This window comes from Gopherus evgoodei, chromosome 4, assembly GCF_007399415.2.
Source record: "Gopherus evgoodei ecotype Sinaloan lineage chromosome 4, rGopEvg1_v1.p, whole genome shotgun sequence".
Lineage (NCBI taxonomy): Eukaryota > Metazoa > Chordata > Testudines > Testudinidae > Gopherus > Gopherus evgoodei.
In genome coordinates, this window is record NC_044325.1 from 109,628,554 (window position 1) to 109,643,458 (window position 14,905).

At 43.7% G+C, this 14,905-nt stretch overlaps 1 protein-coding gene across 1 annotated transcript; it reads left to right on the forward strand.

Annotated features, from left to right (window-relative positions):
* Positions 1-9: 9 nt before the first annotated feature.
* On the forward strand, positions 10-13,666 carry LOC115650490 (L-lactate dehydrogenase A chain). Its single transcript, XM_030560534.1, has 8 exons — positions 10-110; positions 5,800-5,934; positions 7,097-7,214; positions 9,775-9,948; positions 10,450-10,623; positions 11,800-11,917; positions 12,491-12,614; positions 12,846-13,666. The coding sequence occupies exons 2-8, from the start codon at positions 5,809-5,811 to the stop codon at positions 13,008-13,010; spliced, it is 999 nt and encodes a 332-aa protein (XP_030416394.1). The 5' UTR covers positions 10-110; positions 5,800-5,808; the 3' UTR covers positions 13,011-13,666.
* Positions 13,667-14,905: the final 1,239 nt, after the last annotated feature.

A 14,905-nucleotide genomic window follows, 5' to 3' on the forward strand; every position in this document is an offset into this window, starting at 1 on the left:
CCGCGGAGCCCTATTTATACCCCGCCCCCCGCTTCCCCCCGCAGCGGTACTGCAGTGGCGGCGGGGAGCAGGGTTAGCACGGTGCGGTCTTTGCTGGCTAGATCGCCCAGGTAAGCCGCGGGCAGCCGGCTGCCGATGCGGGGGAGTAGAGCGCTGCAGCATCCCCTTGGAGCAAGGGCAGCCCCCCCGTGCAGAGACGCGGGGGCCGCTAGGATTTTTTTTTTTGGGGGGGGGTTGCATAATCCTCCGAGTCACTTTTATTTTTTGTTTTGGAGGGGGGGGGGGTGAGTTCATACACCACTGGCTCATCGGTTTGTTTTGAGGGGGGGTAGGTGGGCTCTGTGCTGCGATTCCTGGGTCACGGGAGTGGTGCGGCTTATATAACCCCCTGGGTCACTGATTGTTTTGTGCGGGAGAGTCGGCTGGGTTATAATTCTTCTGTGCTCCCTGGGTCACTGCGATTTGGGTGTGGGGTGCAGAGAAGGGTTACGTAGCGCTAGTAGCGGAATTGCTTTTAGGGATAGATGAGTTTAATTTCTAGACCACTGTAAGTTTGGGGGTGCAAGGGTTCGTTATACAACCCCTGTGCACTGGGATGTTTAGAGCAGCCCTAGGTAACAGTATTTTGGGGGACGTTGTGGTGATTTTTGGCTGCAATCTCTGGGTCGCTGTGATTTCTAAGGTGGATTGGAGCAATGGGCACCCTGGCTACGTGCCCCGTGTTCTGAGTTCTTCCCCAAGCTGCAACATCCGCTTAAATAATCGATTGAGTCATTGCTGTGGAGCTGTTACATGCAATTAACTTTTTTTTTTTTTTACTGTTGCTGACCTTCGAGCCCAGTCAGGATGCTTCCTTGTTGCGTGATGGGCATGCCCCTGGGGATGATAAGGGTACCACACTCAGACTGCAGGCTCCTCCTTTCCTGATCCCCTTTACGGGCTTGCTTAGGGTCTCTGAACTGCAAAGACCTGATCCTGTCTGAGGGGGGAATCCTGTGGTTGCGGGTGGCTTGGTTGCTTAACGTGGAGGGTTGCAAAACATTCAGTGAGCCTTGTTGCTCCTCTCCAGATCACTGCACCCAGACACACCTGAGCACTTTCCCTTGGGCAACCCAGCATGATGAATTCTAGAAGGTGAAGGTGGGGCTAGCTTCTGCCTGTGGCTGGTGAGGAGAAGTGAAATCTGTGCCCAGGATGGGAGTTAGCTTGGCTGGCCCTTTCCATCCTTCCTGGCATAGGAGGTGGCTCGGTAGAGTAGGCATGCGAATGAAAGGAGGGTTACTATTGCATGGGGCAGCAGACCCTGACCTCTAGTCAAGCAAAGTCACAACTCCACTGCCCTTTTAGCACACTCTGAGGACTAATCCTCCTCCTAGCCACCACCATCCCTTCTCTAGTCACCGCCTGCTTTGGCTGGAGCAGGACTGAACACACAGAGGATCTGAAACAGCACTGGGCTGCCTGAGGTGGTGCTTGGGCTGATCTTACCTAGATGAAACCAGGGAACCCCCACCATGATCAAGCAAAGCTTGCTGCAGACAGTAACACTGCAGGGGCTTGTAGGGAGCAGCCAGGGGGTGGGTGGAGGATGGTGTGTGCCTACTCCTAAAACGTCAGAGAGCTGTCCAACCTCTGAGCCTGGGCTGGGTGAAATTCGGGGACTCCTACCACCCCCAAGTCTGCCTCTGCTGATAGGGCCCTTTGCCATGCTCTGCTTCAACAGCCTTGGCTGGCATTCCAGTTACTGCTCCTTGGCGGCGGTGTGGAGCCCAGCCACAGCCATTTGCACTTGGGTCTGGCAAGGCATTAAACTCTGCAACCTGACAGCCTGTTCTGTGTTGGATTCCAGTGACAATACAACATCCCACTGTGTTAATCTGATGCTCTGTGAGGAAGAAATACAGCTACGCAAACATGACACAGTGCAGGGGGAAAGCAGCAAAGAATCCTGTGGCACCTTATAGACTAACAGAGGTTTTGGAGCATGAGCTTTCGTGGGTGAATACCCACTTCTTCAGATGCGTGCAGGGGGAAAAACCCAATTAATATTTGTGGTGACATTTGTTTAAACAAACATGCCCAATGTTTCTACCATTGTGAAAAACCAAACAAACCCCCAACCAGTGTGTTTTGGGTCAGTATCTGCTGTCTTGGATAGCTATTTCATTTGATCCGTGAGGAATGGAGCCAGCGCTGTTAGCGAAGTCTGAGACATGGGAGTCCTCGGTTAATTCTCTAGAGGTGGGCATTTTATAAATTACCACTGCTTTCTTATTACATGGCATTGCTTTCTGTAATTTTTTGAAACCTTGTGGTGATAGCTCTGCTTTTAGCTCCTAAATATGCACTAATTTATCATTAATTTGCCTCGTGCTTAAGGAGACCCTTTGAAAAGCTTGTGGTTGTGCTTTGCAAGATGCATTTTGCTGGAAGCGCTTTACAAGTCCTAAAACACAACCTGGGCACAGAGCCACATATCAAATAGATACAATCAAGTATTGATTTCACCTGACAATGGATCTATGCATTTGCTTTCATGCTGTGCACAGATGCTTGATTCTTCATGACTGTCCGTAACTCCTTGGGTGGAATAATATCCCTCAAACGTATATTTCACGGTTGATGAAATACTTCTATTGGCTCTTGATCTAAACATGATGTATCATTGTCTGTCTGTTTAACTTTTATCTTACTGAGGACTTGGCACATGTGGAGATGCTTTAGAGCAGCAGTTCCCAGTCTTTACTGGTTCATGAACCACCTTTTTAAAAACTGGTTGTGATGTGAAGGGATGGAACATAGCATGGTGTGGGAGCCCCTGCTTTAAAGGACAAATCTGGCCTGTGGAGAAAATGTGGGTCTCATGTTAAGCAGTATGCTGGGAAGCAGCGATGTTCCATATCAGAGCCCAAGACCCTGATCTCTTTGCCCACTGAGCCATACAGCTAGGGGCAAGATATAGGAAAACTGGCATTATTAACTTCTATTGTACTGCATAGAGGCCCTGAGGGGCCTTTCCTGCTAGACTCTGTACCATATGAACTAAAGACAGCCTGGTAGAGCTTACGCTGATCATTTATCCAATGCCATAACTGTAACCTACTTTAGACAGAGACAGTGTGACCCTGCTGCTTATGAGATGCCATGTGATAGGAAGATGAAGTGACTCATAGTCCCTTAGTCCTCATGTCATACTCTAAAACACCTAAGTGAGAGAGTCTGCTGTTTGTTTAAACAAAATCCCTATAATCTTTCCCTGTTCCTAGATTTCACTGGGCAAAACCTGTCCCACAGGCATAACACAGCAAGTCCTGTTTTCCCTCCTCACACATCTGGGCAGCTATTTTTACTCGCTCTCCTGGCTGCACTGAACTTTGCTAAGGGCGCAAATGGCAACAGTGGCTCTCCTGAAACTTAGAGCCTAAAGACAAAGGCTGTTGGGCCACAGGGTGCCATTTCTGAGTCTGCTGGCTGGGTGGTTCCTCACTCCCACGGATAACTGCACCCTGCCTCTATTAGAAGAGCAGCAGGAGCCTACCACACTGGGAGCTGGAGTCAGTCCTTGTATCAACACCAGCAAGATTGGATGGGGTCTAAATTTGGGGGGGGGGGAACACTAAGGTGACTCCAGGCTGGAGTTTGAAGACCAGTGCTCCACACTGGGGTGCCTTCCTCCACAAAGACCAGTTATACTGATGCCAAGTGGAAGGGGAAAATTTCCGGTGCCTATCTGTACATACTGAGAACAGTGAAGTGCCTTTCACTTCCCCGGGGTGGTCAGGATTGTCCTACCTGCTTTTTCCTCCCCTTGATGGGGGAGAGAAGCAGTTTATTTTGAAGTGTATGTAAGTGCTTCTGAAAGGGGCCAGAATCATAGACCCTAGCTACTGAATTCCTTCATCCACAGGACAAACAAAGCCATAGCAGTGCAAACTTGCACCTCTCAATGCTGACCCTCAGGGACATGCTGGAGCAGGGGGTTCATTGTTCTGGCCCATTCTGTGCCCTGTCTTTGAGGGATGATAGTGGCTTTGTACGGCTCCTCCGAAGAAGATGCACGTCTCTCAGATATCCATGAATAAACATGGGGGAGGGGAACACTTTCAAAAGCTTGTAGGTCACTTAAATGCTTTTGAAAAGGTTGCACTATATGTTACTGCTTATGTCAGTGGAATTTGAAATTGTGTCCTAAGCCTCTCCTAGACTGAGTTCCCACATCCCAGCCAAGGATATCCCCCATAGCCTTAAACTACTAGCAATTTGCTGCATTGGATTAAAAGTAATGGTTAACATTAAGGTTGTTTTCCAATGGGGATGTCTGAGATGCTTAAATAAAGGAACCAGCCCCATACGCTGTGGCTCAAATTAAGTAATATTTTAAAGACTTTCCCACCAAACAACTGACCATCTTTGTCAATCAAATAACATGTGTGGACCATATAGTGCCAGGTACCTAAGCAGCAGGTATGTGACTGAAGAATTAGATATATTACTAATGGCATATGTAAAACAATGTTCATGAATGCTCATGCTGCCTCACCAGATTCTAACTCCTATCTCTCTTGTGATACAACATACAGCTGAAATAGTTATGAATGCGGAAGCCATAGGGAAAGTATTCTGCTTGTACAGCCAGAGGTGCAGTGTACTCCTTGTGTAAGAATAGTCTACCCAGGGGACAAAAATTAACTGGCTCATTAATGAAAATTCCTCAAATGCACCTTAAAACTAATTAACAAGAGAATTTAGGGAGTCTGGTCACCCACTCCCACTTTCATGACTGGGAAGTCTGAAGTGAGCTTGAAGAGGTCTTTCCTGCTTGTATCCTAGAACTTAAGATACGGAAAGGCCCTAGTAGGTCATTTTAGCCTATGTCTACACTATAGCAGCTGCACCGATGCAACTGTGCCACTGTAGCACTTCAGGTGAAGATGCTCTAAGCTGCTGGGAGAGAGCTCTGCTGTCAGCTTAACACCTTCCTTCACAAGCAGCTGTAGTTACAGCTGCAGGAGAACCTCTACCACTGACATAACGCTGTCCCGACTGGCACTTAAGTCGGTTTACTTGCCTCTCAGGGGTGTGAATAATCCACACCCCTGAGTGCTGTAAGTTACACCAAAGTAACTTGTACTGTAGACCTAGCCTGAGTAGCTCTAGTACTAGCCTGACCTACCTTATACAATTAGGTCAGCATAACTACATTGCTTACGGGTGAGGAAAATCCAGGAGTGGCGTAGTTAAGAACTCTTCTGTCAACCTAGCTACTGCCTCCTGAGGAGGCGGATTTGCTGCACCCTCCCATCTGTGTAGGTAGTGGCTACACAGACAGGCTATTGCCACACAGCTGCAGTGGCACAAATGTAGCATTTTAAGTGAAGACCAGCCCCTTGCTGCTGGTGCAGTAGAATACCTGTTGCCAGACAGTGCTGTACTCTGAAACCCAGAGACATGATTTTCTTTAACTAAGAAAGTCTTCTCTCCTAATATTGGAACACGTTACTGGAGTGCTACATCAACTGTATAATCACTGCCCATAACACCTTATTGGGGCAAATCCTAATCAGCTTGCGTACTATAATTAAATCAATTTATAGTTATTCGTGACCCACAGGTTCTCAACGGGAATGTACAGTTTGGGCCTCTCTCCTGCAAGCAGCATCACCGTCTTAGTTATGTGGTCACTCCTAACTTTCTTGCTTAGTAACAGGATCCATGATTATATGCACATTGAGTTCACTTCAGAGCTATAGTAATAACTCATATGCTTAGAGAAATTACATGACTCTGCAATTCTTTCAGCACTACAAGATGTCTGTTAAGGAACTTCTCATTCAAAACGTTCACAGAGAGGAGCACAGTCATGCCCACAACAAGATCACTGTGGTTGGGGTTGGCGCAGTCGGCATGGCTTGTGCAATCAGCATCCTGATGAAGGTGAGTGTCAAGGTTTACCCATCCTCCATCTGGGACCAAAGAAAGCTGTGGAGAATAGCTAGAAATATTAATTTATCTGGCTGTTTTTTGCACCTTGTAAATGCCAATTGGAATATAGCTATTCACTTATCTTAGCTATACATGAGCTAACAAATAACATTTACTATTAGAATGTTTCTCCAACAATTGCGAGCTTTCTGACTTTAATGTACAGAACCCCATGTTTCTGATCTAATTGGGACCAGGGCCAGATCAGATAATGGAAGAATCCTATATAGCAAATAGGAAAATGTGAGGCTGCAGTGCTGTCTAGTGGCCACAAAGATCACCTGCTTCTGGACCTGTGCGTGCTGGTTGTTTGGTTAATACGCAGCCAGATAATGGAAGGTCTGATAAATGGGGTTCTACTGGTTATCTGCCCAGGGTGGATAACTACAGAATAGAATATATCTGGATCCCAAACCTTTATTTGTACTACTAGAATGCCTAAAGCTGTTTGGCTTTAAACAAGGAGAAAATTGAGCTGTTGAATTGTTTATTCCACTGTATACTGGAAGTAATTCCAGCTTAGATATGAGAAATGCTGGATTGAATGTAAATGTATGTATTGCACAGAGTATGCAGTGCCATTTCTAGAAAGTAATCTCTTCCTGGAACTTTTGGAGGTCGGGGACTGGTCTGTTGTAAATCTGAACTGCATTCTCCACACTGAATTACCAAACCACTTATTGATCGTACCACAGATTACGCCATGCTTGCTTTTTCATTATTGTAAGGTAGTTGTTTTTTATAAACTGCTAGCTGTTGGAGTATGCTTCATAAACCATTTCTTATTCAGGTTAACATGCATGGAAACGTGTACTCCACGGTCTAGTGACACTGTGTGAGGTGCAATACAGATAAGAAAATTACTGCAAGTTTCAATACTCTCCCCGTGCGCGCCCCCCCCCCCCAAGCTATGACATTGATAGAAGTTCCAGCTAACTTAAATATTTGGTTTAGAATGAGTGTTCTGATCCTGACCAGCAACAGTTGGCTAACTACTCTTAATTTATGCTGTTGCCATCTTTCTAAAGTCTGACTTAAAATGTTTCACTGTAATCTGAATTCAGAAATCCAGCACACAGATTTGGTCTTTAATTATGCTTCTGGCCTCCTGTAGGATTTGGCTGATGAACTTGCCCTTGTTGATGTCATAGAGGACAAGCTGAGAGGAGAGATGCTGGATCTCCAGCATGGCAGTCTCTTCCTTAGAACACCAAAAATTGTCTCTGGCAAAGGTTAGTCTTGAGGGTTTATTTTTTAAATACAGTTTCTAAATGGAGACCATCACTTCAGATACACAGTTGCTCATCCAAGTGTTACTTGGTCTGTCTTAGTATTGAACAGCAGGTTCAATCTGTTTCTGTTCATACAGAACATAAGAATGGCCATACTGGGTCAGACCAGAAGTGCCAGCTGCTTTAGAGGGAATAAGCAGAATGAGACAATCACATGAAGTTGCCCATCCAGTCCCAGTTTGTGGCAGCTGAAGGCTTAGGCACACCCAGAGAATGGGGTGGTATCCCTAACCATCTTGGCTAATAGCCTCTGAAGGACCTATCCTCCATGAACTTATCTAGTTCTTTTTTTAACCTAACTATATTTTGGCCTTTAACATTCCATGACAAGTTCAAAAGGTTGACTCTGCACTGTGTGAAGTACTTCTTTATGGATGTTAACTTGCTGCTTATTTAGGAAACAGGGCACAAACTTCAGGTTGGTGGAAATCTAAGTATAGAACTGTCAATCAAGTGTAAACTCCCCAAGCACAGGAACAGCCTAAACATGGAGTCTCCATTGAAGATCTCTGTTGAAGGTCAGCCTTTCACACTAATTAATACGCCTCTCCTGTCTGACTTACAGAGGCTCATAATACAACCACTCAAATATGTCCTTACAATGTGGACTACAGATGTCAATGCACGCGGCAACTCCCAAACACATTCTTGTAATTCTAATACCTCATGTAACCACACTGGTGAGATGACTGAGAAATGCATAGCTGGAATCATTCTGTTGACACGGGGACCCTGACACAAGTCAGCACCTGGTTTCCCAGCATCTCTCTCACCAGTCATGATTTTATAAACCTCCATCCTATTCCCCTGCCCTTACTTGTCTCTCTTCTTAATTTCTCCTCATAGGCAAGTTGTTCCATATCGCTGATCAGTTTGTTGCCCTTCACTGTAGCTTTTCTGGGGAGGAGAAATGGTTCATAGCTGCCAAATTTGAATTTGTAACTTCTCGTTAAAGCTTGTGGAGGTGAACACTCCTGTGTTCTGGAATTGGCCACTGGGGCTAGAACTTGCATTATTAAAAATAAAATTCTTAAGTGTTTCAGCTTACCTGTATGATCCTCCTAGATCACTTTTTTCTCTGCAGCTGGGTAATCACCACCATGACTTGTGGTGGCTAGAAACAGCTCAGATCATGCCAGTTTAAATTTCACAGTAGCTAGTGACTATGGCAAGTGTTAGTGCATAGTTTACTTATTTCTCAGCCAAGGAGTAATTTCTTTATCCATAGGCAGGTCCTCATCAGAACAGAGGCACTTTGTGTAGTTTAAAAAAAAAAAAATGTAAAACGTCACCCCATACTGACACTAGCCAGAGACGCATGCAAAACCACTACCTAGACCTCAGCTATTGTCCAGATAGGCTTCTCTCTCTAGGGCTACCATCAGCAGCAGTGCACCCAATATTTCCTTTAAAGAAAACACACATTCCATGGGATGTAACATTTGAGTCTTTCCAACAGGGCTTTCTTCTCCCTCCTTCCATTGTTGGAGTCTCCTGTTATAGCTGACAAGAGTCCTTGTTTCAGTGGCTTACATTCACCCAAGAGCAATCAATTAAGGGATCTGCAGCTATAGCCATGTGGCAGGCAGATGTGGCCATATGTTTTTGCCACAGCCTTGTGCTTTCTTCACTTGTGCTTCTTTAGCTTCTTCTGTATTGCTATTCTCAGTAGCTTTTAACCAGAGACCAACAGGTCTGTCACTATCCTGATCTATCCCCAGCAGCTTCCCATGTGTTAGGGTTGACTTGAACAGCTTTTAGAGAAGCTGTGGGAGGGTTCTAATATGTTAGCCTCCCAGTGTACATGCTCCCATTTTCAACTGTCCATAAAACATGGCTGTGAGGAGTTGTGTATCATCTGTATGTATGAGGTGACCTGCCAAGTGACGTTGTACATGTATTATCAGGGATTCAATGGTAGTCATGCAGCACTGGTCCAGGACCTTGTTTGGTATTTCATCCACCCACTTGACAATACATGGGAGAGACAGACAGCGCATGTGAAAATGTTCTAGTTGCTTAAAGTGTCTGCCACAGTGTGTCCACATTTCATAGCTATAGAGAAGAGTACTCACCACACTCCAACAAAGAGCTAGTCAGGAGAAGTGGTTAGGGCACTAGCCTGAGGCTCAGGAGACCTGGGTTCAATTCTCTGCTCTGCCACGCCCCAGACATCCTGTGCATGGATAGAATGGTGCTTCCCTATCTCACAGAAGTGTAGTGTTGACACATACTCATTTATCCCCCCCATTACTAACCCATTACTATAGTAATGGGGTGCATAAATGAGTATCAGAGAAACTTGTGCAGCAACACATTGAAGCTGATGTAACTTTCTCTGCATAGCAGAAGATAACTGATTATCAGGAGAGCACTATATTCCACTAACTATGGCCTCTCAGCACCTTCAGACTTACGAACTCTAACATGAGGATGGTAGGAACCCTCGGCTTGTTCTGAGCTTTGTGGAAAGAATTAATGTTTGACACTTTCTTCGTAGACTACAGTGTGACTGCACACTCCAAGCTGGTTATCATCACAGCTGGTGCACGCCAGCAAGAAGGAGAGAGTCGTCTTAACTTGGTCCAGCGCAACGTGAACATCTTCAAATTCATCATTCCCAATGTTGTCAAGTACAGCCCTGACTGTATGCTGCTTGTTGTATCAAATCCAGGTCAGGCTTGTTAGGACTGCTTAATAAAACCCTTGGTTCCCTGGCTCTTATGGAATAGGGCAGCATGTTTCAGAGAGGGGGGAAAACTGATAGTTTACTGGGCTGGGGATTTGAGACCACTTGCCTCAAGCTCCCAGTTCAGCCCAGAACTTAAGAGGATGATGCAGTGACCCTCCAGTTTAAACTTGCCTGTAACTGCTTCTTTAAAGCTCTTGAAGCAGGACTGTGTAACAGAGGCTGACACCTCTTACAGATCACTGAGTGTAATTTAAGCCTCTGTCATGCAGCTAAAAAGGTGGTTTTGCTAATAGAGCAGAGAACTGATATACTGTCCCAATATATATAGTTGCTTATTTAGCGCATTTAGTGTGTGTGTAAAAAAAAAAAATAAAAAAAAACCCTCGCAAGAATCAGTTGGAATAGACTGTCAAACAAGGCATTAGAATTTTTTCATTAGTCTTTCATCAAGTCCTTTTACTAACCTGGCTATTGTATTAATAGTTGATATTTTGACCTATGTGGCCTGGAAGATCAGTGGCTTTCCTAAACACCGTGTTATTGGTAGCGGCTGCAATCTGGATTCTGCTCGTTTCCGCTACCTCATGGGGGAGAAACTGGGAATCCATTCTCTAAGCTGCCATGGGTGGATAATTGGAGAGCATGGAGATTCTAGTGGTACGTACGAAGCTCTTCTTATCTTGAGCTTTATTCTGTTTGTGGCTTGTTTAAAAACTACAAATTATGTAGTAGGGGGTCAAAACTAACTCTACCAAATTCCCAGGAAACACTAATATCCAATTTTTTTGCAAAGAATTGCTCATTAGGATCTTCACATGAGGCAATTTAAGGAAACAAGCATTGCCTTCCTTAACTTAGCTGTGGTATGCAGTAGCAGATGATCATCTATATTTGACTTGGCTTTTCTGTTAGAAAAGGTCATTACTGTAACCCAAGAAGGGCCAAAACCTGCAGACTAAATTCTCCCAGAACTCTCCAGCAGGGAGCTGAAAGACTAGGAGGGTGAAGCTCTTCCTGGCAAGGGACTATTGAAAAATGCTGCTGTTGCCAGATATCAGAGGGGTAGCCGTGTTAGTCTGGATCTGTAAAAGCAGCAAAGAGTCCTGTGGCACCTTACAGACTAACAAACATATTAAGAGCATGAGCTTTCGTAGGTGAATACATACATCCGACGAAGTGGGTATTCACCCACGAAAGCTCATGCTCCAATATGTCTGTTAGTCTATAAGGTGCTACAGGACTCTTTGCTGCTACCAGCCCTAGACTTGATTTTAATTCCAGTCATTGAGTCTTCATGCATTTTTGCCCCCACCCCCCCAAAAACCTTTAAAGAACTTCAGTGCAGGCCTAGGCCAGGAATACCTAGGAGAGTTTGTTTTGTTCAACACACCTTCAAGTGATTATTGAAACAACGTTGTCTGGGAAGGGGAGACTTCAAAATTCCTTTCCCTTCTCATCTCCCCAACCCCTCATGAAACTATCTAAATAGTCCCTTGTCAATTCATTCCTTGACTAATTTAAAAAACTCAAACTGGCCACCTTTAACCTTGAGATGCCAAAGGTAAAGAAACAGGCTTAGATCCTCAGACAGGACTAGGTTCACAAGACTTATTTTAATCCTGTAAGATATACAAACCTTAATTTTCATTATTAAAAAAATGAAATTCTTACACCCAAGCCGCAATGGCACTTGTATAGCAACAGATTCACTCTACCAAGTGTTACGCTAATTTTCAGTTTATATTTGGGTGGAGTGAAATTAGGATTTGTCTGGTGATTGATAAATGCTCTGTACTGTGAAGTAACTTGTTAATTTTTGTGTATTTATCTTAGTACCTGTCTGGAGTGGAGTTAATGTTGCTGGTGTCTCCTTGAAGGCTCTGCACCCTGACATAGGAACTGATGCAGACAAAGAGCACTGGAAAGAGGTCCACAAACAGGTGGTGGACAGGTAAAGAGCAATTTTACACTAGAACAAATTGCTTTACTCTTAAATGGCATAGAACTACAATGCATAATGTCAAATGGAGCAAATGTTGTTTCTAACCAGCTATACTCAGTTATGGTATTATAAAACTGCTGCAGTATCAGTGTAACAGTAACAAATGTGAAGATACAGAAATGATACAACTTAATAGGGATGACTTGGTAGCTAACATTCACCAGTCTAATGGAGAAAACAAGTTGTTCATTTCTGGTGAGCTGCAATCTTGTATGCCCAAGAACTCTTACATAGATGAGTAATGAACCTCTAATATTTTTTTCAGTGCGGAGAACCCAATACTTTAAATCTGGTTAACAGGTACTTCGGTGCTTGACAAACAGAATGGGTGGAATTTTTAGAAGTGCTTAATCCTGTAGAAGGGCACAAGTCCTGCTGAAAGTCAGTGGGACCAGTGCTGCTGAGTTGGGTGATATTTTTTTTGGCACTCATCCATTAAGATTTCATAATCCAAGTTATAATAAACTTCAGATTAACCATTTTGTTCTTAGAAAATGTAAAGCAAGTTCTTTACCTTTGCAGTGCCTATGAGGTGATCAAGTTGAAGGGATACACATCATGGGCTATTGGTCTCTCGGTGGCAGATCTAGCTGAAACTATTATGAAAAACCTAAAGAGGGTGCACCCAATTTCTACTATGGTTAAGGTAAGCAGCAGCTTGTTAACACAAATGGTTGCAGTTTCTCTGCTTTGAGAATCTAATTTACAGCTGTACATATTAATATCCAGAGCTGCTTAATTTCTTGTGAAATTTGGCTAACAGTTTAGACCACTGGCTTAAAGGAAGTAACAGGATGGGCTAATACTTGAAAATAAAGTAAACCAATCTTATAAGACACCCACGTAATCTAGTAATATCCTTCTATTTCCTTTTCAGGGCATGTATGGAATACATGATGATGTCTTCCTAAGTGTTCCTTGTGTGTTGGGATATAATGGCATTACAGATGTAGTGAAGATGACTCTGAAGAGTGAGGAGGAAGAACAGCTACGGAAGAGTGCAGATACACTTTGGGGAATCCAGAAGGAGCTGCAGTTTTAATTCTTCCGTCCTAGCACTTCACTATACAACAGTATAGGGGATTTGTCTTTTGCACTTTTCAAGTAGGCCAAGTCCTTTGATGTAGGTACTGACTAGAAACATGTAAAGCTAAAATCTATGACCAACCCAGTTTCCTGAAATTAGAGTATGAAACTATTCTGTGGCTTGCTTTTCCTATGCACCAAAACCAGTATTGGTAGCCAGAGGTGGATCACAACCTAGTCATTTACAGTTAAGTGATGTAAAGTAGATCTAGCACTCCTTGTAAAACACCACCACTTAGCAAAATCCTCTGCCTTTCTCTTCAGTTATATTCTTCTGAACTGACTTGTTTCACAACTGTGTAGTAAATGGAGAGACCAACATATTTCTTGTATTACAAAAGATGGGGGCTAACCAACTCTGACCAACTTTCTCTGACTGACAGATTAAAAATCTCAACTTGTTGCAGGTCCAAATGTATTTTTTCCTAACTGCTTTGGAATCTGTGCATACCTTTTCTGAAGAACTTAATTTTGTGTACTATACTGGAATAGCTGTAAATCTGGTTCCTAGAAATGTAAAAACCCAGGACTTCGTATACAACAAGTAAAGGCCACTGCAAGCATTCAACTGTACCAGCCCTAACACCAAATAAACCATGAACTGCTACTTCTCTTTCCTTGTCTAATTTTACTTTAGTGCTCAAACATGGATCACAGAAAGTTGCCCTGTTCAGAGTTGTCCCTTTGAAGCACAGCACTAGCCTCTTTCAGAGGGAGGATACTGGGCTAGATTGAAGTCAGCCTGATGCAGAGATGGGTACACCTCCACAAAAGCTTGATATTTAAATCCAGCTTCTCAGTATGAACACACACCCTCTACCATTTCTGTAGCCCCATTATCTCAAACCTTTAGCTGTTTAATATTCAGTTAAAGTGGGGGTTTCTTTTACTAACTTATTACGTAAAAATCCCAGTAAATGAGCAGAGACTACAAGGGCTCAGTACTCTTGAATAGCATGTTTTCTGTATTTTGACACTCAAGGTTAAGACTAAAACCCCATAAAACACTTGAAGTGCATGTGTGCTATTAAGCTAAAATAAACCAATGCAAACTCCATTCCAAAGGAAAAACAGGATTTTTTCCTTACCTGTAGCACTGAACTGAGTGTAACTCTGCCATCTGTGTTAATGGGATCCATCCTCTCTCCACAGGTGGTTGACAGGCAAGTGAATCAGAACAAAGGTATGCCATACTAGGAGTCTCTGCTGCTAGTGCATACATAGAAGCAGGCTAGCAGCTTCCCTAAAACTTCATGCACTAATAGAAGCAGTTAAACCATACAGAACAGCAATAAGAGTAATCCATTCCCCCACTATAGATATTCACTGAAAATTTTATTAAAGGTAGGGAGGGGAAAAAAATCACCTTTTTGTAGGGAATACCTCCAAGTACTCTCTACTAATAAGGGCCCTAAATTGTAGTAGCAAGCTGATTTAAGGAGGAAGGAAGATGCATCTTGACTGAAGAAAAATAAATTGGATTGAGTTACAGCCTTTAGACTATAATTTAAAGAAATAGACCATGAGTGCAGGATCCTTTGTCCCACTTTCTTTCTGGACCTAAAGTAGGGAGGGATACACAGCTCCTGATTAATGTGAAAGCAGGGCATGTTTCTCAGGACCAGCTAGTTGGAGGAAAAATTACTGGAGATTTAGAAGGGGGGAGGGTGGAAGCAGTTTTTGGACTTATGTGACAGTAAAAAAACTCAACCAAAACTGCCATCTTGAATGAAAGAAAACTTCAAGGAATAGCAGCTGTAGGTCCAACTCCTGAATAACAACATAAGAATGACCATACCAGGTCAGACCAAAGGTCCATCTAGCCCAGTATCTGTCTACCAACAGTGGCCA

Excerpts from the sequence above, each read along its gene's own strand:
- LOC115650490 (XM_030560534.1), top strand. The coding sequence starts at position 5,809 with ATGTCTGTTAAGGAACTTCTCATTCAAAACGTTCACAGAGAGGAGCAC. Across the intron at positions 5,935-7,096 it reads CAATCAGCATCCTGATGAAG|GATTTGGCTGATGAACTTGC; the intron begins GTGAGTGTCAAG and ends GGCCTCCTGTAG. Across the intron at positions 7,215-9,774 it reads AAAAATTGTCTCTGGCAAAG|ACTACAGTGTGACTGCACAC; the intron begins GTTAGTCTTGAG and ends CTTTCTTCGTAG.